The 25,865-nt window shown below is 39.7% G+C and overlaps 1 protein-coding gene across 9 annotated transcripts in view; it reads right to left on the minus strand.

Annotated features, from left to right (window-relative positions):
* c2h18orf63 (chromosome 2 C18orf63 homolog) overlaps nt 1-25,865 on the minus strand; it is a 190,372-nt gene that overhangs the window by 110,987 nt on the left and 53,520 nt on the right. For 8 of the 9 annotated variants that reach the window (XM_069920233.1, XM_069920234.1, XM_069920238.1 and 5 more), the window contains 2 exons: nt 7,973-8,029; nt 2,387-2,498 (listed from right to left, as the gene is read on the minus strand). The exons of the other annotated variant lie outside the window; for it this stretch is intronic. In XM_069920233.1, the coding sequence (XP_069776334.1) occupies nt 2,387-2,498; nt 7,973-8,029 (169 nt within the window). The remainder of the gene's footprint in view (nt 1-2,386; nt 2,499-7,972; nt 8,030-25,865) is intronic. 9 annotated transcript variants of the gene reach the window in all.

A 25,865-nucleotide genomic window follows, 5' to 3' on the forward strand; every position in this document is an offset into this window, starting at 1 on the left:
GTAGACATTAGTCAGCTAATCAAGACTCAGCCACAGCAACACAGAGGTAGGCTGCCCTAAGCAGCCACAGATAATACAATTGCCGGTTCAGGTGGGTGGGTGAGGGGATTTTCATGTAGCAGCCTGCGAACTAAGTAACAACCCCGCTCACAAAATGGCTGGCAGATGTGACGATCGTGAGGACATCACAGGGTCCTGTGTGACCTCCCACATGGTGGGAAACAGTGAGGCAACGGCAAGCATGCCAGCCAGTCGGAAACCATCGCTGTGATGATGTCACTCCTGTTATTAGAAGAGCTGGCAGAGCAAAAGGCAACAATTATGACAGTGAATGCATGGAAAATTTTCAATTAGTGTTTATGTTTAATGATTGTTAAATTAATTACTGGAGGCAGAATTATTTGCATAAAATTATAAATAGATGTGGAAAGAAGATAGAATCCTTTTTCCATCATATGGGTATCAAACATAGGAGCATAAGAGGGAGAAAATAGGAACTGAGTGGAAAGATCTGAGTGGTTGATATCTGGAATGCAGTTCTGGAGAAGGTGGTGGAATCATACAATTGCTACATTTAGCAGATGTTTGATCAGGCAAAGCAAATGGGATTGACAGTAATACTTGACTGTTGGCATGGAAAGACTAGACCAAAGGGCCCACTATATGACCTAATGTAAAACAAAGGAGTTTGGACAATTTGATATCAGATAAAGGAAATATTTCTAAGCAATAAATTTAATTAGATAAAAGCCACATGATAATCTGACTCACTATGTTAAACTAACAGCCAAACAGGTCTGATAAGGGGACTCCAATATCCCTGAGCAGAGAGCCCACAAAAGGTAGTGGACACACCCCAGAACATCACAGGCAAAACCTTCCCCACCATCAAGCACATTTACAGGGAACACTGCCGTCAGAGAGCAGCTCTAATCATCAAGGATTCACACCACCCAGTGTAAAGGTTAGAAGCTTGTGTTTTTAATTCTTCATTAATTTTGTCTCTTTAAAACAACTATTGTTTGTAGCATTACCATGGTGACTATGATGTAATATGTCGGAATATCTGCCCAGGCTAACGGCTTGCTCTTTCATTCTACTAGATGTGAAGGAAGCGTGAGCACAAGAAATTTTTCTTTGAACTTTTGTATCTCTTTAAATACATTGTGTATTCCTTAAAGTTTGTGTATCTCTTTAAGATTTTGCATATTTATATGTTTTATATCTCTAAATACCTTTTATATCTATCATAGAGTAAATACTTTAATATTCATTGTTATGTAAGTCTTAATGAGAAGCTATGCAAAACGTTTATCTGTTCTATCAACGAATTTAAAAAGTAACAGCCACACAACTTGGGATATTGCAGTCCATGCTTTGGAAGATGATACTTTGAAATTAAGAATATTTGAATAAGTATGAAAGTGCCATCTTACACCCAGCACATGTTCTGTTATCCCTGCTACCATCAGGTGCCACAAGACTCACATCACTAGGTTCCCTCCACCATCAGACTCCTCAACGATAAATTCAATCAGGGACTCACTGAAGGACGCTTCCTTTTGCACTTCAGTTATTTTCTCTCCTCTCTGTATTGCAGTCAGTTTGTTTAGATTTCTTTATTTGTTTACATGTGTATGTTGTGTACAATTTTTTTTGCACTACCATTGAGTGGTAATTCTGCCTCACGTGCAGGAAAAAAGGATCTCAGGGATGTATGTGACATCATGTATGAACTTTAACAATAAACCTAAATTCTGATTGCAGCTTTCCTGAAAAGAGAAAATTTGATTTCTTTCCAATATAGGCTTATTCTCATTGATGTCAGTTTAATTAAATTAATATATTGTGGAGGATCGGTGTCGATTCTTGATCCCAGTTCTGGGGTGAGATATGAATCAGCAGTTTACTCTCCTGAGGAATGAAGCACTCAGACTTTTCATTCGTCAATTTCCTTTTTTCATTACACAGGTCTGTGGGAAGTCCATCACCCTGGTAGGGGACAGAACAGAATCTAGGAACTTTCTGAACATGGTTACATGGGTTTGTATACCACATCACAATCTGGCTTGACTAATCCAAAAAAGTTCTTCTCCCATGTGACAAGCTTTACCCTATCAGCATTAAGCTACACACACACAATTTGTCGGCAAATTGCATCATTATATGAATCAATCCCTTAGCTAGGTTCCCCTTTCCTCAGGCATTGGTCTTGCATGTTACCTGAATGGAAAAACTCCAGGTTGGTTGCCCAGCAATAAATGACAAAACATTATCATATGGCTCAAATTACATTCTTGTTGACCTTACATTATTCAGGTTCTTACTTCCCCAATATAGGAAAATTACAGGAAAATGCACAACCATTTCACATCCAGGCAATTACCATGAATCAGTAAGTGTCCTGCTTTGTTCCAGTCAGGAGCAAGCCTTGTCACCAAGGTAAAGGACAAGCAGATTTGCAGAACTGCTGGTATCACTCTTTGTGGAACATCCATCTATCATAATTGAAAAACACTATTAAATATTTTAACAAGACCATAAGAAATAGAATCAGGACAATAGAATTGATCTTTTATCTCAGGGTCACTTTCCAGCACTAATCCCATATCCCTTAACACATTTAATTCCAAAAGACCCATAAAATTTGCTCGCAAAAGTGTCACATGAAAATCACAATGGGGCACAAATTGCTGAACACCATAGGTGAGCTGAAACTTTCAGAGCTAATGAAACTGAATTGATTTATAATAATCTGCTCACGTTTTCCCCCTTTCTTGTTTTTCTTGAAATCTTTACTTGAATGTGTGAAATTCCACGGATCCAAAGATCTGTGGAATTAAAAACACGCCGAAATGCTGGAGGAACTCAGCTGGTCTTTCAGCATCCATAGGATTTGACGAAGATAGATTGCTGACGTTTTGGGCCTGAGCCCTTCTTCAAGGAATAAGCATAATGAGTCAACAGCAGGAAATCTCAAAATTCAGGCAATGCTGGCTGGGGTGGAATCCAGAACAACAAAAGGTGTTACTTCGATATGATAAGTGGAGAGAATATATCATGTCTGTGAAAAAGGAGACAAGGTAAAGGAGAGAAAGAGCACAGAGAAGGAAAAAGCCAGAAGTCGATATTAATGCCATCCAGTTGGAGGGTGCCAGTCAAAAGATGAGGTTTGTTCCTCTAATTTGTGGGTGGTCTCAGTCTGGCACTGTATGACACCATTGACAGATATAGCAAGGGAATGGGATGGGGAATTGAAATGAGTGGCCACTGGCTGATGCACAATATTGCGGCAGACAGAGGCAAAGTGCCCAACAAGCCATCTTCCAGTCTGCGTCCAGTGTCTCCGATGTAGAGGAGACCACAACGGGAGCACCAGATGCAGTAGATGACCCCTGCAGATTCGTAAGTGAAATGTTGCATCACTTGGAAGGACTATTTGGGGCCCTGAATGGTGGTGAGTGGAAAACCTCCTGCAGTCACAGGGGTAGGAACCAAGGGGACGATTAGTGGGGAGGGAGGAGTGGACAAGGGAGACACGAGGAAGCAGTCCCTGCGAAAGTCAAGATAGGGTTATATGTGTCTAGTGGTGGGATCATGTAGTAGGTGGTGAAAATGGCAGATGAGGATGTATTGGACACAGAAATTGGTGGGGTTATAGGTGAGGACAAGAGGAATCCTGTCCTTGTACCTGGGATTGGAGGGGACCAAGGTAGATATGCGGATAATGGAGATGAGCGCCAAGCTGATGGTGGTAGAGAGAAAGCCACGCTGTTTGAAGAAGGAAGACATCTCTGATAATCTGGCATCAAAGTCCTTGTCATGGGTGAAGATGCAATAAAGACGGAGGAACTGAGAGAATGGAATGGAGATGGGGTGGGAAGAGGTGTAGTCGAGGTAGCTGTGGGAGTTGTAGAAGATGTTGAGAGTTTGTCTCCTGAGGTGGAGACAGAGAGATCGAAGATAGGGAGAGTGTTTCTGGTGATGGACCAAGTGAATTTGAGGTCATGATGGAAGTTGGCCGCAAAGCAGATGAAGTTATTGAGCTCATCATGAGTGCATGAGGTAGCACCAAAGGGGTCATTGATATAGCTGAGAAGATTTGAGGGACCTTGCCTGTCCAGGCTTGTAGCATGGATTGCTCCTCATGGCCAACAAAATGGCAGGCATAGGTGGGCCCATTCTGGTACTGTTTAACCTGGAGAAAGTGGGAAAGAGAAATCCTTATGTGCTTCATAGACAAGCACGTGGAAAACAGATAATAAGCTAAGAAATGACAAGGTTTAGATTTGTGTGAGTGAACAAATGTAGCTTTCATTTCCTGACTTGATATGTTTTCCATGTGTGGATATTAAGATTTGAGGTTTTTAAAAGAGGAAAAGGCGGCTAAAGGCTGGGGAATGTCAGGATAATGGGACTGGTGACCAACTGAGACACCACCAGTGATGTGGAAAAGAGATGTTCTCTTTCTCTTTGGCTTGGCTTCGCGGACGAAGATTAATGGAGGGGGTAATGTCTTCTTCTTCTTTCTTCTTCTTCTTTGGCTTGGCTTCGCGGACGAAGATTTATGGAGGGGGTAAAAAGTCCACGTCAGCTGCAGGCTCGTTTGTGGCTGACAAGTCCGATGCGGGACAGGCAGACACGATTGCAGCGGTTGCAAGGGAAAATTGGTTGGTTGGGGTTGGGTGTTGGGTTTTTCCTCCTTTGCCTTTTGTCAGTGAGGTGGGCTCTGCGGTCTTCTTCAAAGGAGGTTGCTGCCCGCCAAACTGTGAGGCGCCAAGATGCACGGTTTGAGGCGTTATCAGCCCACTGGCGGTGGTCAATGTGGCAGGCACCAAGAGATTTCTTTAGGCAGTCCTTGTACCTTTTCTTTGGTGCACCTCTGTCACGGTGGCCAGTGGAGAGCTCGCCATATAACACGATCTTGGGAAGGCGATGGTCCTCCATTCTGGAGACGTGACCCATCCAGCGCAGCTGGATCTTCAGCAGCGTGGACTCGATGCTGTCGACCTCTGCCATCTCGAGTACTTCGACGTTAGGGGTGTAAGCGCTCCAATGGATGTTGAGGATGGAGCGGAGACAACGCTGGTGGAAGCGTTCTAGGAGCCATAGGTGGTGCCGGTAGAGGACCCATGATTCGGAGCCGAACAGGAGTGTGGGTATGACAACGGCTCTGTATACGCTTATCTTTGTGAGGTTTTTCAGTTGGTTGTTTTTCCAGACTCTTTTGTGTAGTCTTCCAAAGGCGCTATTTGCCTTGGCGAGTCTGTTGTCTATCTCATTGTCGATCCTTGCATCTGATGAAATGGTGCAGCCGAGATAGGTAAACTGGTTGACCGTTTTGAGTTTTGTGTGCCCGATGGAGATGTGGGGGGGCTGGTAGTCATGGTGGGGAGCTGGCTGATGGAGGACCTCAGTTTTCTTCAGGCTGACTTCCAGGCCAAACATTTTGGCAGTTTCCGCAAAGCAGGACGTCAAGCGCTGAAGAGCTGGCTCTGAATGGGCAACTAAAGCGGCATCATCTGCAAAGAGTAGTTCACGGACAAGTTTCTCTTGTGTCTTGGTGTGAGCTTGCAGGCGCCTCAGATTGAAGAGACTGCCATCCGTGCGGTACCGGATGTAAACAGCGTCTTCATTGTTGGGGTCTTTCATGGCTTGGTTCAGCATCATGCTGAAGAAGATTGAAAAGAGGGTTGGTGCGAGAACACAGCCTTGCTTCACGCCATTGTTAATGGAGAAGGCTGTGTACGGCCCCTCACCCCAAGTCCAAAGCCCGCTGCGCAGCTCAGACGGCAAAGTCCTCCTCAGCGACAAGATCTCCATCCTCAACCGATGGTCAGAACACTTCCAATCTCTTTTCAGTGCCAACCGCTCAGTCCAAGATTCCGCCCTGCTCCAGCTCCCTCAACAGCCCCTAAGGCTAGAGCTGGATGAGGTTCCCACCCTGGATGAGACATATAAGGCAATCGAACAACTGAAAAGTGGCAAAGCAGCAGGTATGGATGGAATCCCCCCAGAAGTCTGGAAGGCTGGCGGCAAAACTCTGCATGCCAAACTGCATGAGTTTTTCAAGCTTTGTTGGGACCAAGGTAAACTGCCTCAGGATCTTCGTGATGCCACCATCATCACCCTGTACAAAAACAAAGGCGAGAAATCAGACTGCTCAAACTACAGGGGAATCACGTTGCTCTCCATTGCAGGCAAAATCTTCGCTAGGATTCTACTAAATAGAATAATACCTAGTGTCGCCGAGAATATTCTCCCAGAATCACAGTGCGGCTTTCGCGCAAACAGAGGAACCACTGACATGGTCTTTGCCCTCAGACAGCTCCAAGAAAAGTGCAGAGAACAAAACAAAGGACTCTACATCACCTTTGTTGACCTCACCAAAGCCTTCGACACCGTGAGCAGGAAAGGGCTTTGGCAAATACTAGAGCGCATCGGATGTCCCCCAAAGTTCCTCAACATGATTATCCAACTGCACGAAAACCAACAAGGTCGGGTCAGATACAGCAATGAGCTCTCTGAACCCTTCTCCAGGGGGTAATGTAAGATAGATGAAAATAACAAACTGAGAGTGCAAGAATCTAGAAATGGAGGATTTACAAGATTATACTCAAATTACCAGTATTACAACACAGCATTATAGACGACAACCAAATATATTAAGAATTTTCAGACATTAGAGAAAAAAAGAGAAGAGAATATGGAGTACGAAAATGAAAATGTTGGTCCAGTGGTTTATGAACTTTTCACAATGAATGTTTGTTAAACTATTTGACCACTTGGGATATAATAATCTTTACATATTTTTCTTAAGCTGATCCATCCAAAATATGTTTCAGTCCTTTGTTGATTTTTGATGAAATGACAATGCCTGTTTATCTGCTTTTTACTTACACAGTCTCTCAGGGTTAACCATGACTTTCTTCAACACCCTGTAATCTGAGGTAACTAATACTGTAATGTCAATGTGAGATCCACAGACTCTTGTACAGACAAAGCAGGCCATGATTCTACCGCAGGAGTTTTATTTCCTCTCAATGCATGATCTCAAGATTCTCAATATTATCCTGAATATCTTTACTTTCAGCAGTCAAGGGCCAAGCATTTCCAGTAATCTCAGAATAGATACTGCAACTTTTTAAAGAGGCTTTCAGCACATCTTTCAGTTTTTTTCCTCAGTAATATTTTTCCATAATGAAATAGCTGAATAGCTGGTCAATGAAAATATGTTTCCAGTGTGGGAGAAGCAAGGATGAAAGGGCACAACCTCAGAATAAAAGGGCATGCCTTTAATGGTAATGCCACAGACAGCTGTGGAGTTCAAGTCATTGGACAGATTTAAAGTTGAGGTTGACAGGTTTTAAGTGTGTCAAAGGGTGTGCAAGAAGGCAGGAGAATGGGGTTGAGAGGAAAAATATATCAGCAATGATTTGAATAGCAGAGCAGACTCGATGGGCCAAATAGTTGAATTCTGCTCCTTATGGTCTTATAACACAATTTGGAAGACTCTTTTGAGATGCTGGTAACACAGATGCAAATAATGTGGCCTATTGTAGGAAGCCATTTGTATATCAGTCGGGCCACCAATACTGGGAATGGTGGCCTGTTGGTTTCTTGTAGCGAAAACAGATTGTGATAATGAAATACAGTGCTGTCTTCAATGTGGCCATGCACCCTTTTGTCAATTGAGGAAAAGGATATTTGAAAATCAAGACCTCAAACCTGGTAGATAATTCATGAGCTGCAAGTAAGCAGTAGCCCTGCCTTTTAAAAGCTTCTGAGACATAGAAAACCTATAGTTTATAAAAACATTGGAAAGCTAGAACCATTCAGGCCCATGTACCATTGAATCAGTACACTGTGTAACACAATAGCTTTAAAACATTATCAACAAACCAATATAAACACAAATTTTTACTGAAATATCCAATAAGATTTCACAAATAAGATCAATTCAGCAATTTACCTTTCCTCTGTGTTTATGAACAAATACCTGAATATTTCCTGCCTTATAAAATGGTATCTAAAAAATATAAAAGCAATGTTTAAGCAATCTGTTAGATTCTGTAAAGTCAATGGTAATCAAATCCTTTAGAGCTTTTGTCATGAACAATGAGTTTTAAATACCTACTTCCTCATCCTCGGTACAAAAGTATACTTTATGCACTTTACAAATATACAATATATATTGAAATGTTCGCAGTATCTAAATTATAAGCAACTGGAATATCCACAAAATATTTGTTTTTCATTAACATGTACTCCATGATCATCCTCTGAGAGGTTTTTGTCATACAGTGTATAATGAGGTAGTGAAACTCATGAGTCTTGCCAAAGAAACTTGTTCCCTCAGGGTTCTCCAAGTGATAACCTCTTTCTTTCAGGTCACTACAGAGTTCCATTTTGTTTTTCTTATTTCAAGTGAAACATTAGACAGCCAGTCCTCTCCTCTTGCATGAACCACAAGGGCTTTGACCAGTCTGAAATAAGCACTCACAACCAGTCTTCCAAATGGAGTTTTCCACAAGCTTCGCAGCTTGTCCTGTTCCAGTCCCAGGTGCTGCTGCAGAATGTAAAACTGTAGAACTGATCTGTGTGTGTGTGTCTCTCTGAGAGAAAGCCTGTTTGACTCTCTCTGTTTGCAAAACAACATGACCCTCTTAGAACAGCAAGTTCCACTGCAGACAGTCTGTGGCTCCGACAATTTATTTCATCTGTTGCCTTTTTGTAAACAACAATCCATTAGTGAAGTCTTTTGGACACTGCTCAAAGCTTTTGCGAAGACTGTGAGGTCGACATGTCTAGCATGAGCAGAGCTCCAGTATTTTAAATAAGATCTGTTTTAAAGTGTTTGCATGTAGCCTACACTGAAAAACCTCCTCCAGTTTATCTCCCAAAAACATACTGTCACAAGTGTCACCCAGTTTTATTTTAATAAATGGAAATTCCTGTGTGCTCACAATCCAAGTAATTTAGCATCCCCTCCATAAATTCTCTCAGTAACTGCTGCGCCATCTAGGCGTTTTAAAATTACAAGTAAAAGATTCATGCCTCCTAACATCATGAAAGCAGCACATTGTGGGCTGAATGGCCATCTTTATTAACCATAATCCCTGACTAGAGAGGGGTGTCCTTTGTCACCAGCTTTATTTGCGTTGGTGATAGAACCGTTGGTTCAAATGATTAGGCAGGATGGCAGTATTAAAGGTATTAAGGTGAATTCAGATGAGTATAAAATAAATCTATTTGCAGATGATGTTTTAATTTATCTAACACATCCTATGAAATCATTGGGGTATCTTCAAGCATGGTTGGAGCAATATGGCAGGTTGTCAGGTTATAAAGTTAATTGGGATAAGAGTAAAATAATGCCTTTAGCAATGGCAGATTATTCAGCTTGTAAACAGGTTACAAAATGTAGGTGGTCTGATAAAATTAAATACCTGGGAATAACTGTTAATGATAATTATAATAATTTATATGATTTGAATTATTTGCCACTATTGTCTAAAATTAAATATGATTTAAATCAATGGAAGGATTTGCCAATAACTTTGATAGGGTGAGTAAATTATATTACAATCAATATTTTTATCTTTTTCAATCGATTCCGTATAAAATTCCAAAAGGATTTCTAAAGATTTGAATGTATTAGTGAGGACTTTTTTGTGGAAAGGCAAATTAGCGAGTGTGTCACTACAAAAATTGACTTGGAAATATGCTTTAGGAGGATCTCATTTTCAAAATTATTATGATGCTGAGCAACTAAAATTTATTAATAGAATGTTTGAAGTAGATCATCCTTTAGTATGGGCTAAAATTGCAGCAGTTCTGATTCATGAACAAAGAATGAATCAATTTATCAATTCTTCTTTGGCTTGGCTTCGCGGACGAAGATTTATGGAGGGGGTAAAAAGTCCACGTCAGCTGCAGGCTCGTTTGTGGCTGACAAGTCCGATGCGGGACAGGCAGACACGATTGCAGCGGTTGCAGGGGAAAATTGGTTGGTTGGGGTTGGGTGTTGGGTTTTTCCTCCTTTGCCTTTTGTCAGTGAGGTAGGCTCTGCGGTCTTCTTCAAAGGAGGTTGCTGCCCGCCAAACTGTGAGGCACCAAGATGCACGGTTTGAGGCGATATCAGCCCACTGGCGGTCGTCAATGTGGCAGGCACCAAGAGATTTCTTTAGGCAGTCCTTGTACCTTTTCTTTGGTGCACCTCTGTCACGGTGGCCAGTGGAGAGCTCGCCATATAACACGATCTTGGGAAGGCGATGGTCCTCCATTCTGGAGACGTGACCCATCCAGCGCAGCTGGAAGTACTCGAGATGGCAGAGGTCGACAGCATCGAGTCCACGCAATTTATCAATTACCCCTCAATGAAATCCTCAACTTTTGCAAAATTATAATTTACCTGAATTAAAACACCTAATGGAGTTATGGCATAAGAAAAACCATGTTATAGGGACTGAAGGTAAAATTTTGGCTAAAACTCCTTTGTTATCAGAATAAATTGTTTTCTTTTTCAATGAATAATCAACTTTTGAAATTATGGGGACAGAGAGGTATTAGATTGGTGGAAGATGGTTATGAAGCTGGGTATTTTGTTTCATTTCATAAACTTAAGGAAAAATATGGAATTTCTTTGAATATGTTATTTACTTATTATCAGATTCAAGCCTTGCTGCAAGATAATTTTGGACGTATCTTAAGGTTACCTAGACTAACTAGATTTGAAAATTTACTTGCTGACGGTGGTAAAAAAAAGGTTTATTTCAGAGATGTATGCTTTATTGCAACATAAAATGTTTAAACCAGATGTTTATAAAACAAGAATTAAATGGGAAAAGGACTTGTCTACTTCAATTTCTCAGGATGATTGGATGACTATATGTGAAGATAGCAGGAATAAATTAGTAAATGTAAAATATGAATTAGTCTATTATAATTTTATTCATCAACTTTATTTAACTCCTGAGAAGTTAAGAAAATAGGGATTTAGTTCTTTAGATTTGTGTTTTCGATGTGGTAAACAGGTTGGTTCTTTTTTACATTCCATATGACTCTGAGACAGTGAAGCCTTTTTGGAGTAGAATTATGGAATTTTTGGAATGTTTATTTAAATTTAAGCTTTCACTTGACCCTTTAGTATTTTTATTGGAATATATTAACAAATTGAGTTTGGAATTAAAATTAGAAAAGTTTCAGATTGCATTTATTCAATTAGCATTGGCTGTGCCAAGAAAATGTTTAGCTATTACTTTGAAGAATGAAATTGAGTTGAGTATTCAAAGATGACACATGGAGATGAGATCCTGTATTCCACTGGAAAAGATAACTTACAATTTATGTAATAATTATTCTCTTTTTTTGTTAGGGTGTGGAGCCCATATATGAAATATATGGGTTTAAATATATAGCAGTTTTTTTTTAATTCCCGGGTTGAGATGGCACGTAACATGGCAATGGTTTGATTATTGTATGTGTTAACTCCTTTTCTTTCTTTCTTTTGGGTAGTTAAAAAGGGGAGGAGGGAGATGGGTGGGGGGAGGGGAGGGAATTAGGGGAGAAAATTATGTATATTTGTATCCTTTACTTAATTGTCTGCCTTATTTTGAATAATAAATAAAATATACAAAAAAAAACATAACCCCTCATGTAGCTGGAACCACTCTGTATTTCCCAGTGCGGTTCCAGCTGCATGAGAGATTATGGGAAATGAAGTCAGCCATTCATCCTGCATTTTGCCATTGTCGCGACGTGCCGAAATGGCCCAAAGCACAGTAAAGTTGGGATGGCGGGTGACCAACCGATGGACATATGGCTGGGAGGGAGGAAAGGGAGGGAGCAGGCAGGTGGACGAGTGGCCGACGGACAAATGGCAAGGGGGGAACTTAAGATGCTTGAGGTCAGTGAAAGCTGTATACATTTAGTATTTTGGGAAATGGGTAACTGGTAATCTGTGACTGTTTTAAAGAAGGAAGAGAATTTGAAAATGGAGTAGAATTCAAACAATCCGGCTATAGTCAGGTAACTGAAGAAAAAAATTTAAGAAGGCTTCAGGAATTACTTGGCAACTGCCTATAAGGCAGAGGGAAAAAATCAAGTAGGCGCAAGGGGATGAACTTAGAGCATGGATTTATGTGGAACTATGATGTTGTGGCCTTTTCTGAAACTTGGCTGTAGGAAGGACAAGACTGATTGATGCAGGTACCGGGATTTAGGTGTTTTAAAAATAGAATGGGAGGTAGAAAAGGTGGGGGGGGGGGGAAGAGTAGCATTACTGGTCAAGGATAGTATCATGGCTAGAGAAAGGGAGGACAATGCAGTCGTAGTGGGTGGAGGTCAGAAATAGGAAGGGAGCAATCACCGTACTGGGAGTAGTCTATAGACCTCAAATTGCCCTTGGGATACCGAGGAACAGATAAGCAGGCATATTTTGGAATGATGCAGGAAATACGGGATAGTAGTTATGGGTGATTTCAAATTCCCTAATATTGACTGGCACTTACTGACTACAAGAGGGATAGATGGGGCTGAATTTGACAGATGTGTACAAAAAGAATTCCAGACACAGTATGTGGACCGGCTGATGAGAGGAGAGGCCAGACTGGATCTGGTTCTGGGGAATGAACCTGGTCAGGTGGTTGACCTCTCGGTGGAGAGTATCTTGGTGAAAGAGACCCAAGTCAAGTAGTGTTTATTTGTTGTTCATACCATAAACCTTGCAGTGTATAGTGAAAATGAAATAGTGTTTCTCTGGACTGTGAAGCTGGTGATTTACATGGCTAAATTACATCAGAAACTTTTTATAAATAACATATCATAAATAACATATCACATATTACATTTGCTAGCTCTGTGTCCCCGGAGTTCAGAAGCCTCACAGTTCAGTGGAAAAAGCTGTTTCGTAATCTGGTCGTGAGGCCTCGAATGCTTTGCTACCCCTTCCTGGATGGCAGGAGGGAGAATAGATTGCTTCAACCTAGCTATGGCAAAGGATAATTAAAATGGGAAAGTGCTTAACTGGGGAAGAGCTAATTATGAAGGCATAAGTCAGGAACTAGAGAGAATAAATTAGAAACCGAAGTAAAGCAAAGGAAGTTTAGGGACAACTTAGGGTTCAAGATAGGTTTGTCCCACTCAGACAAGGAAAAGATGAGAGGAAAAGAGAACCATGGCTGATGAAACAGATAAGGCAACTAGTCAAGAGGAAATAGGAAACATCATTAGATATAGGAAGCAGGAAACAGAAAGGGGTTATGAGAAGTATTTAGTGGCAGTGAAAGAGGTTAATAAGAGACAAGAGAGCTTGAAGGGGACATGAGAAGGCCTTGGCATGTAGAATTAAGGAGAACCCACCCAAGGAGATCTTTGCATATATGAAGAACAGAAGGATGATGAGAATGAAGGTGGGGCTGCTAAAGGATAAAGGGGACAACAGGTGCCTGGAGACAGAGGAGGTTGGGGAGGTGTTAAATGAATACTTTGCATCAGTATTCACAAGAGAAAAGGACTTTTATGGGGAAGTCAAAATTGAACAAGCTATATACTGGACAATGTGGAGATTAAGCATCAAGATAGATAAATCCCCAGGGCCAGAACACAATATTCCCCAGGCTGCTGTGGGAAGTGAGTGAAGAGATAGCTGGGGTAATAGCTATGATCTTTGAATCGTCTTCGGCTGCAGGGGAGGTGCTGGAGGATTGGAGAATGGCAAATGTAAACCCCTTCTTTAAAAAAAGGTAATAGGGAGCATCATGGGAGTTATAGACCGGTGAATCTTATGTCAGTGGTGTGCAACTAATGGAGAGGATTCTTAAAAATAGGATCTATGACCATTTGGAGAAGGAGAGTCTACTCAAGGATAGACAGCATGGCTCGTTAAGGGAAAGTTGTGCCTCATGAGTCAAATTGAGTTTTTTGAGGTTACAAAATAAATTTATGAGGGTCGGGTGGTAAATGTAGTCGACATGGATTTTAGCAAGGCATTTGACAAGGTCCCCCACAACAGACTCACTCAGAAAGTCATGAACTATGGGATCAGTGGAACCTTGGCTGTGTGGATTAAAAAGTTGGCTTGCAGGTAGAAAGCACAGAGTAGCAGTGGAAGGAAAGTATTCTGCCCAGAGGTTAGTTACTAGTGGAATGCCGCAGGGATTTGTTCTTGGGCTCATGCTCTTTGAGATTTTTATAAATGGCCTGGATGAAGAGGTGGAAGGATGGGTCAGTAAATTTTTTTGTGGGTGACATGAAAGTTGAAGGAGTTAAGGAAGGAACTGAAGATTGTTGAAGGTTACAAGAGGATATAGACAGGATGCAGAGTTGAGCAGAAAATTGGCAAATGGATTTCAATCTGGATAAGTGTGAGGTGATGCATTTTGGAAGGAAAAACCTGAAGGCTGAGTACAGGGTTAATGATTGGTTACTTCAGAGTATGGATGAACAGAGTGTGTTTTTGATTCTTAGTTAATGTTGTGCTTGTCTCTTTAAGAAAGACTATTGTTTGTGGTATTACCATAGTAATCATGACATAATATGTTGTAATATCCGCGCAAACTAAGAGTTTGCATCTCATTGTTCAGTGAACTATGAAGGAGATCATTTTCTTTGAATTTGCCTGAATTCTTCTTGTATATCTCTTAAAGTTGAATATTGTTATACCTTTAAGCTTTGTTTATTCATCATTATGAAAATCTTAATGTGAAGTTATGCAAAATGTTTATCCGTTTTATCAACAAATTTACATTTACAAAGTTTGGTTTATTGGATTAATAAGATAGTAATTCAAAACATTGTATCTCATGTTTCCTTGATGACACGTTTTGAAATTAGGAAATACTAGAACCTGGAAAGTGTCATCTATATTTTGATTCAAAGAAAATTTATAATTGTGAACTTTGTAACTTTCTTAAAAGTTATAAACAACTAGAGATAAGGGAAGCTTGTGTGCATATTCACAGATTCAAGACAATTCAGAGAAATTCTCTTTAAGGGACCATGCAAAATACAAATTTGTTTACAGTAAAGGCCAGGTTGCAGTGTGAAGAACCCAAGAAGAAGTCTTGTCGGGCTAAAGACCTTGAGCAAACAGATCCTCCCTAAGAACTGTTTGGTTGTGAGTTGAGCCAGCAAAATGGACCAACAATGCTTGGCAGGATGTTGGAGCCAGCCTCCAAAGAAGAAGTGGCTTCAACTACCAAGCAAGAAGAAGACTCTGATAAGGCATTGCAGATCTCATTAGTTGACTTAAAGGTTAGTGGAAATGGAACAGATAAATAAACATGCATACTCCCTCTGGTGCTGTTCCAAGCAAAATGCAGAAGATAGTGACTCAATCAGCAGTATCTGAAAGTTCAGATGTGAATCCTGATGATAGAATTTCCAAGGTTTTGAGCGCAGGAAGATCTTCAAAATCTTCAAAGGCATCTGGAGGAAATATAGTTTTGCATGCTTCAAGAAAATGATGAAATAAGCTATAAACCCAAACTAAAGTGGGAACAAGATCTAAACATAAAGATAAAAAATAAAATATGGGAAAACCTATGCTCCAGAACTATGAGAAATACAATAAACATGAGGTTACGCATGATACAATATAATTGGTTACACAGGCTATATATCACGCCCCAAAAGTTAAATAAATGGGACCTAACAGAATCAGATAGATGTTTTTGCTGTAAGAAGGAAACGGGAACAACAGTACATGCAATTTGGGCATGTGAGAAAGTGAAAAAGTTTTGGGAAGATCTAAATCAGGTATTAAGTAAAATCACAAAAAGCAACATACCAAAATATCCAGAGATCTTTCTTCTAAGTAATATAAGTAAAGAATTAGTCCTCAAACTGGATGAAGCGCAAAAAAAGATTTATTATGATAGCCTTAGCTGTAGCAAAAAAATGTATAATGTCAACTTGGAAATCAGAAGAGAGCCTGAGAGCACAGCAATGGTACATGGAAATGAATAAATGTATTCCATTGGAAAAAATAACATATAATTTAAAAAATAAAGTCACATTATTTGAATAAATTTGGGAACCGTACATGGAACACAACAGAGAGGGCGTACCGCGGACCTCCACCCCCTAAAATGATAGAATGAGAAGACGAAATGAACTGACCCAGTGTGTAAAAGTAAATGATACAATTTTCTTGTTTATTTTCATTGTTTGATTACATTGTTTAATGGGTTTATTGTATTGTATATATTGAACGTTTAATGGGTTTGGAGGGGGGTGGGAAGGAGGGAGGGAAGGGAAGGGGGAAAAAGGGGAGAAAATTGCACTGTGTATATTCAAGAGGGAAATGTTTGTGTGTATTTTGACTAATATGGTTCATAGTGTGAAAAATAAAAAAGTTTTTTAAAAAAGCATATCAGCTATGGACTTACAAGTGGACTTAGCTACTGTCTGTGCATAACAACAGTGGTCGAAGAAAAGATATGGAAGCTGAAATGAAGAATCAGCAACTGAAACAAGAAACCAAAATGAAAAAAAAACAATTGGAGCAAGAAGGGCAACTTAAAAAGTTACAAATGGCAGGTGAAGAACAAAATAATTACTGAATAGAGAAAAGAAAAGATGAGAGCTTGAGGAACAATGTGCTGTGAATATGGCCAAAGTAAAAGCATTAGCTCAGGCAAGATTTATCACTCTCAAAGTGAAATACCTAAAGGGCTAGCATCTAACCTTCCAGCAGATCAATGGGTACTGCAGCCATAAGAAATGATTTTCTCAAGCAAGGGGCCACAGGCAGTGCTGCTAGTGCTCAAGTGACAATGACCAATTCTATGGAAAGAGCTAGCGACATTCAATCTCTTCTGAGGGCAAAATTTATGAATCTTCCTTTTCTCTCCTGAATACTTCAAAAAAGTTCAACCATGCGCGTTGATCATACTCAACCATTGATGTCTCTTCATGTTGAAGGACCAGTGACAATTCAAGGATCTCCACCAATGTCATCACTTACAACTCAAGGTCCTACACCTATGGCACCAGTTCAAGATCCGTTTTCTCCATTCACAACAAGCCATGGTGGACAAGACAATATATCACTCATAGCAAAACAAAATTAAATCTCTGCTATATTAGCACAGCAACAAGGTTCATATTGTTTACCTAAGAAGGAAATTCAACTTCTTAATGGAGATCCATTACAACATCTGACATTCATGAAATCCTTTGAACATCACATTGAAAGTAATACTAAAAATGCTAAAGGTCATCTGTAATACCTGGAACTGTATTCAGAAGGACAGGTGAAGGAGTTAGTCAAAAGTTGCCAAAAATATGAATCCAGAACAAGGTTTTAAAAGGCCAAAAGAATTACGGCGATGAACATTAAATCGCAAGGGCCCACAAAGACAAGATTCTTTCTTAGTGATCAATAAAATCAGAGGACACAAAGGCTTTACAAGCAGATGCACTCTTTCTAAGAGGATGTAATAACACAATGGGAAGTAGTGTACATATGCAAGAGCTGAATTTGCTTGCTAATTTGTCAATTATTGTAAATAAATTACCTTAAGCTGAGGGAATAACAGAGAACCAAAGCTGCATAGCTTAAAATGATTCCTGGAAGGGACACCACTTTTGAGAATGTTGTATAATTTTTGGAATGGCATGTATATGTTTACACCATATCAGCACTTGGAAATATTAAGAATACTTCAATAGTTCCTGAAGATGTAAAGAAGTCTAAATCATTGTCTCAACAGAAACCAAAGGGAAGTAACTTTGTTACTGCTGTGTCAGATGCAAGCACAAGAAAGAACAAAGAAACAAAGGAAAAGGAAGATCAGTCTGTTCAGGAAAGCTGTTTGTATTGCAAAGATAAGCATGTTTTAAAAAGATACTCAAGATTTGAGAAAAGGATGCATGATGAGAAATTAAACTTTTTTTAAAGAAGAATGGATTATGTTTTGGCTGCTTGTGTAAAAGACACATCAGCAAAACTTGTAATAAGTGACTTAGTTGTGATATATGCAGTTTAAAACATCCCAAGTTACTGCATACTCAAAGAAGTAAAGTTGAGAAGGAAGTCAAACAATCTGTATCCACAACTAAAGACGCAGCCAGAGAGGTTGCTTTAGCTTTGGTTCAAACAGTCTTACTGGGGCTGGTGACAAAACTCTCTTAATAATTCCTGTGAAGATTAAAGCTAAAATGGGGATACAGACTCATTTATCAATGTTCTTGGACGTTTTATCACCAGATGTGGTCAAGTAAAGGAATTACGTTCTGATAATGGACCTAACTTTACAGGAGCTCAATTAGAGTTTCGAAAAGTAATTCAAAAATGGAATCAACATCAAGTTCATGATGCATTACTTCAGAAATAAATTAGTTGGATACTTAACCCATCCACAGGATTACATCATGGAGGTGTGTGGGGAAAGATTTACCAATAATGTTAATAGGACAAGTGAATTGTATTAAAATGAATATTTTTCCAAGAATACAATATTTGTATCAATCATTGCCCATTCAAGTACAAGAATTTTTCTTTCGAATCTTGAATAAAATAATATGTGAAATCCTTTGGAAACGTAAAATGTCAAGAATTGGTTTAGAAAAATTAATGTGGAAATTTGATCGGGGGGACTAAAACTACCAAAATACTGCCTCTAGGTCCATTTCAGAAAGAAGATATTTATGTAATATGCAGATGGAAATAAATGCAATTTATTGCAGATTTATTTTGGAAAAGATGGATTAAAGAATATCTCATTATTACAAGAAAGACAAAAAATGGTCTAAAGCTAAACACAATTTTGTATGCAGAGACATTGTAATTATCATGGATGATTCTGGACCAAGAAATTCTTGGTTGCTGGGGAAAATCATGGATACACTTCTGCACAAGAAATGTTTCATTCAACAAATGAGGATTAAAATCAAGACTGGTTACTTAAACAGACCTATTACTAAAATCTGTCTTTTACAAGAAGCAGAAGTTTTGATTTCTAATCTTATACTTTTCATATTTACTTTTGTATCTGTAATAGTAAATATTTTATATTAGCCATTAATATCTATTATAATAATTAGGGGTTGTAAAGGTTAAATCCTTATATTTTTGATTCTTAGTTAATTTTGTGCTTGTCTCTTTAAGAAAGTCTATTACTTATAGTATATCGTAATATCCGTGCAGACTAAGAGCTTGCATCTCATTCTTTGACGAACTATGAAGGGAATGTGAGCTTGGGATAATTTTCTTTGAATACGTCTTATTTCTTCTTGTATATCTCTTAAATCATTATATCTTTAAAAACAGTGTATGCTTTGTTTTTCGTCATTATGAACATCTTAATGTGAAGTTATACAAAATATTTATCCGTTTTATCAACGAATTAAAGCTACATAAAGCTGCATCTACAAAGTTTGGTTTATTGGATTAATAAGATAATAATTTGGAATATCAAGGCCATGTTTCCTTGAAGATGACACGTTTTGAAATTAGGAAATACTGGAATTTGGAAAGTGTCATCAGGTTGATAGAATAGTTAAGAACACCTATGGGTTATTTGGCTTCATTAGTAGGGAATTCAAGAGTAGAAAGGTCATGTTGTAACTCTACAAATCTCTGATAAGACCACACTTCGAGTATTGTGTTCAGTTCTGTTCATTTCACCTCACTTCATTATAGGAAGGATGTGGAAGCTATGGAGAGGGTGCAGGAGATTTACCAGCAGGTTTTCTAAGAATACAATATATTTTCAAACCTTATCTATAGTTATTACCACAAAGGTGTTTTCAAGAATTAAATAAATGTAAGGAAATTTCTTTGGAAAGGTAAAATATCAAGAGCTTCTACCTAAAACTTTCTAACTTGAATAATTATTACCAAATGACTAAAATGAAATTTCTTACTTTTTTTTTAAAGGAGTATAAAAACCAGTGTGGGTTAAAATAGAACTGGATAAAAAAGGAAAGAGAATAGCAAAGGAATTAATATACAAATAGGATTCAAAATTAATAAATTATTAAAGAAACACTATTGTTGAAAAATCTAATTACTATTTGGAACTAGATAAATGATGAAATTGGAACAAAACTGACTTGTACTTTTTTCAAAAGACAATTGATTTTTAAATGTTTGGTTTAGTAAAGGTATTAACAATTTTGAAGTTGTTATTAACAAGGCCAATTGATATCATTTGAACAATTAAGGAATACATATGGAATAACTCATTATACACTTTTTTTGTTATTTTCAACTGAGAGAATATTTGAGGGAAATGTTAAGACCAGCAATGCCGAATACCTACTTGTAGTAAGATGGAAACTCTTATTAGGAGAGAAAATATTAAGAAATTTACTTCTGCAATGTATCTTATATTACAAACAGGAACTACTAAACACAGAGTGCATAAATCTAGACAGAGATGGGAACTGGATTTGAATATTACAGTTGATGAGCAAAGATGGTCAGATCTCTTTTGAGATTGCATGACAAACACCATTAATATGAGGTATAGATTAGCTCAATATAATTTTTTTTGCATTAGCTATACCTGATTACCTGATGCCACAAATACTGAATAGAATAAAATTAGATTTATCAGATCAATGTTTATGGTGTGATGAAGGAACAGGAGTTTTCTTGCATTCAACTTGGTCGTGTCCCAAAGTAAAGCCTTTTTGGGTGGAATTAGGATATTTTTTAGAACAAGTTACAGATCTTGTGTTTCCACATAACCCAGATTCATTTTTACTTGGAAATAAGGAAGGAACAAGACCCAAGTTGAAACCATCAACATATCAAATGAAACGTTAAAATATCATTAGTGGTGGCAAGGAAGTGTATTGCAATGACCTGGAAATCAGATTCACACTTGGATATGGGATAATGGAATGCAGAAATTCAAAGTTATAGCCCCTTTGATAAAAATACATACAATTTAAGAAAACGACCTTCCGAGCAATCTATGAAACTGTTCTTTTTCTATTTCTTTATTTTATATTACTAATTATCTTTTTTTTCTTTGAGTGGGAGGTTTTGGGAGATAAGGGAAGGGGTAATAACCATCATATAATGATTGACCTTAAAAAAATTTAAACTCTTATTGTTTTATATGATTTCTTCATTAATTACATGTACGGAAAATATTTTAAATAAAATATTCAAAATAAAGGTTAGCAGAGCTGGGACTTTTCTCTTTCCAGCATAGAAGGATGAGAGGAGACTTGATAGAGGTCTACAGGATTATGAGAGGCATAGATAGGATGGACAGCCAGCACCTGTTTCCTAGGGCAGGATCAGCAAACACCAGAGGACATGTGTATAAAGTGGAGAGAGGGAAGTTTAGGGGAGACATCATGGTTGTTTTTTTATTCAGAGTTGTGGGTGCCAGGAATGGTGGTAGAGGCTGAAACATTGGAGGCATTTAAGAGACTCTTAGACAGACACATGGATGAAAGAAAAATAGAGGATTTAATACTTTTTTTAAAGGAAGGGATATATGCGTTGGTACAACATCGAGGGCTGAAGGGCCTAACAGTCTTAATAGTTGTATTGTTCTACGTTCTAAGTGTAGGGAAAGACTTGGCAACTGTGGAAACACAGAGGAAATTTTTGGTAGAAAGAATGGAGAAATGGGACAATGTCTGGACAAAAGTATAATAGCCATTCAAGCAAGGTCAGACTCGGGGTTGGAAGAGGCAGTGAGTCAGTGCCTGGTGTCGGGTGAGAGGAGGAGGAGCCAAGAGACAGTATCAGAGGGTGAGTTGAATAAATAGCTGGACTTACCGGGGCTTGGGCTCAGAAAGGTCAGACTCGGGGTCGGAGGAGACAGTGAATCAGTGCCTGGTGTCGGGTGAGAGGAGGAGGAGCCAAGAGACAGCATCAGAGGGTGAGTAGAATAAATAGCTGGACTTACTAATTTGGCTGGGCCAATCTATATGTAAGTTTGAGCTGGGAGTCAAAGGAGGAGAAGCTCAGAGAGAGTGACTTGGAGGTAAGCAGTTAAATACAAGGGCTTACTGGGGCTTGGGCCTACTCAAATCGGGCTGGGAGTCTAAGGAGGCAGCAGCTGGAGTTTGAGCTGTGAGTCAGAGGAGTAGGAGCTTGGAGAGAGTGACTGGGTTAATTGGTCAAAGGTTAATTGGTCAAGGTTAATTGGTCAAGGGGCCAGTAAAAGGAGTAAAAGGGAAGGGACCGGCCAGCGAGGAGCGGCGCACTGAGTGAGTGGGGCACTGAAGGAGTGGGACTTCCAGCCTTTGGCTCAACAGGCTTAGACAAAAGCAGGCGAGGAGAAAGGTAAGTGGCATTATTTTAGCTCAGTCATGCCTATGGGGTTAGTGCTTTGTATTGGATGTCAGATGTGGGAACCATGGGTGATGCCCACCCTCCCAAATAGCCACATCTGCATCAGGTGCACCGAGATGCAGTTCCTTAAGGACCGAGTTGGGGAACTGGAGCTGCAACTTGAGGACCTACGGCTGGTAAGGAAGAGTGAGAAGTTGATAGATTCAGCTTTCAGGGACATTGTTACCCCAAGACCAGATGTGTCAGGTAAGTGGGTAACTGTCAGAGGAGGGAAGAAAAATACCAGGAAAATGGAGAGCACACCTGTGATTATCCCTCTCAGTACAGGTATATTTTGTTGAATGCTGTTGAGGGAGATGACGTGACAGAAGCTGGCAGCAGTGACCAGGTCGCTGGCACTGAGCCTGGCACGGCGGACCAAAAGGTAAAGAGGAATGCAGTGGTCATTGGGGACTCCATTGTCAGAAATACAGGTATAGATTCTATAAGCCAGATAGGTATGCCCGCATGGTGTGCTGCCTCCCTGGTGCAAGGGTGCGGGATATCTCAAATTGGGTCCAGGGTATTCTAAAAGGGGAAGGCGACCAGCCTGATGTCTTGGTACATGTAGGTACCAATGACATAGATAAAAAGGAGGAAGTACTGAAAAAGGATTACAGAGAGCTAGGACAGAAACTAAGAAATAGGACAGCCAGGGTGGTGATCTCTGGTTTGCTACCTGTGCCAAGTGCAACTGAGGACAAAAATGGAAGGTTAAGAAAAATGAATGTGTGGCTGAGGGGCTGGTGTAAAGGACAGGGTTTTGGCTTCTTGGATATTGGGATCACTTTTGGGAAAGGCATGACCTCTACAAGAAGGATGGGTTACACCTAAACCCAAAAGGGGTCAATATATTGGCAGCTAGATTTGGTACAGCCGTCGGGTGTGGTTTAAACTAATTTGGCAGGGGGGTGGGAACCTGTATGATACGGCAAAGGACAGAAAAGATAAAACAGGAAAAGTTAAGTTAGGCAGCAAAAGTAAAAAATCAGAAAGAGCAAGGAGGGTGAAAAAAGCAAATCTGAAAGCTTTATATCTTAATGAAAGAAGCATTCGGAACAAGGTAGATGAATTAGCTGTGGAAATTGAGATAAACAAATATGATTTGATTGGGATTACAGAGACATGGCTGCAGGGTGGGCTAGCCTGGGAACATAACATCCCGGGGTATACGATATTTAGAAGGGATCGGCAAGAAAGAAAAGGGAGTGGGGTAGTATTGATGGTGAGAGAAGGGACCGACACGATTGACAGAAAGGATATCAACTCGGAAGATGCGGAACTATATGGGTAGAACTGAGGAATAGCAGGGGGCGGAAAACGTTAGTGGGGGTGGTATATAGGCCTCCAAATAGTAGTGTAGAGGTGAGGGAAGGCATTAAAAGAGAAATTAGAAAAGTGTGCAATGAGGGAACAGCTGTCATCATGGGAGACTTTAATTTGCATATAGATTGGACTAGCCAAATTAGTAAAAATATTGAGGAGGAGGAATTCCTTGAATGTTTACGGGACGGTTATCTAGACCAATATGTCGAGGAACCAACTCGGGAGCAGGCCATTTTAGATTGTGTATTATGCAATGATAAGGGGCTAATCAACAATCTTGTTGTACGAGGCCCTTTGGGTAGGAGCAATCACAATATGATCGAATTCTCACTCGACATGGAGAGTGATGAAATTAAAACTGAGACTAAGGTCCTGAATTTAAATAAAGGGAATTATGATGGAATGAGACGGGAGTTGATTGGGTGGTGTTTATGGGGGAGTTGACTGTGGATAGACAATGGAAAGCATTCACAGATCTAATGGAGAAATTGCAAAAATCGTTTGGCATAAAAAGAAACCAAAAAAGGTGACTCAACCGTGGATAATAAGGGAAATTAGAGACAGCATTAGGTCCAAAGAGAGAGCATATCAATTGGCCAAAAAAAGTACCACAACCGAAGACTGGGATCAGTTCAAGATGCACCAAAGGAGGACAAAGAGATTAATCAAGAGAGCAAAAATAAATTACGAAAGTAAGCTTGCGGCAAATATAAAAACCGACTGCAAAAGCTTTTATAAATATGTCAAGAGGAAAAGATTGGTGAAATCCAGAGTAGGTCCTTTGCAGTCAGAATCAGGGGAATATATAATGGGGAATAAGGAAATGGCAGACCAATTAAATTCTTACTTTAGTTCTGTTTTTACAAGAGAGGATACAAATAACTTCCCAAGGATGTTGGGAAACATAGAGACTAATGCAAGGGAGCAACTGAAAGAAATCAGTATCTCTAAGGACATGGTCTTGGGAAAATTGATGGCATTGAAGGCAGATAAATAACAAGGGCCTAACAATCTACATCCTAGGGTACTTAGAGAAGTGGACATTCAGATAGCAGATGCTTTAAGAATTATTTTCCAGAACTCGATAGACTCAGGATCAGTACCCATGGATTGGAGGGTAGCTATTTAAAAAGGGGGGTAGAGAAAAAGCGGGGAATTATAGGCCAGTGAGCCTTACATCAGTAGTGGGCAAAATGATGGAATCCATTATTAAGGATGTAATGGCGGAGCATATGACTAGCAGAGAAGGGATCGGACAGAGTCAACATGGATTTACAAAAGGTAAATCGTGCTTGACAAATCTATTGGAATTCTTTGAGATGGTGACAGGTAAAATAGGTGGGGGAGAGCCAGTGGATGTGGTATACCTGGACTTCCAAAAGGTCTTCGATAAGGTCCCGCATAAACTACTGGCTTACAAAATCAAGGCTCATGGGATTGGGGGCAAAGTATTGATGTGGATTGAGAACTGGCTGGCAGGTAGAAGACAGAGAGTTGGGATAAATGGCTCATTTTCTGAGTGGCAGGCGGTGACCAGTGGGGTGCCACAGGGATCTGTACTGGGATCCAGCTGTTCACAATTTACATTAATGATCTGGATGAGGGGATTGGATGTAATATCTCCAAATTTGCAGATGACACTAAGCTAGGAGGGGTTGTGTGCACGGAAGAGGGGGTCAGGAAGCTCCAGTGTGATTTGGATAAATTGAGGGACTGGGCAGATACATGGCAAATGCACTACAATGTGGATAAATGTGAGGTTATCCACTTTGGTAATACAAACCGGAGGGCAGATTACTATTTGAATGGCAATAGATTAAGAGATGGGGAAGTGCAGAGAGACCTTGGGGTACTTGTACACCAGTCTCTGAAGGCGAGCATGCAGGTAAAGCAGGCGGTTAAAAAGGCAAATGGTATGTTGGCCATCATATCAAGAGGGTTTGAGTTAAGGAACAAGGATACCTTACTGCAACTGTACAGGGCCTTGGTGAGACCACACCTGGAGTATTGTGTGCAGTTTTGGTCACCTTATCTAAGGAAGGATGTTCTTGCAATGGAGGGAGTGCAGAGGCAATTCACCAGGCTGATACCTGGAATGGCAAGAATGACTTATGAGGAAAGATTGTGCAAAATGGGATTGTACTCGCTGGAGTTTAGAAGATTGAGAGGGGATCTCATAGAGACATATAAAATTCTGGCAGGACTGGACAGAATGGATGCAGATGGGATG

The sequence above is a fragment of the Narcine bancroftii genome, chromosome 2 (genome assembly GCF_036971445.1).
Source record: "Narcine bancroftii isolate sNarBan1 chromosome 2, sNarBan1.hap1, whole genome shotgun sequence".
NCBI lineage: Eukaryota > Metazoa > Chordata > Chondrichthyes > Torpediniformes > Narcinidae > Narcine > Narcine bancroftii.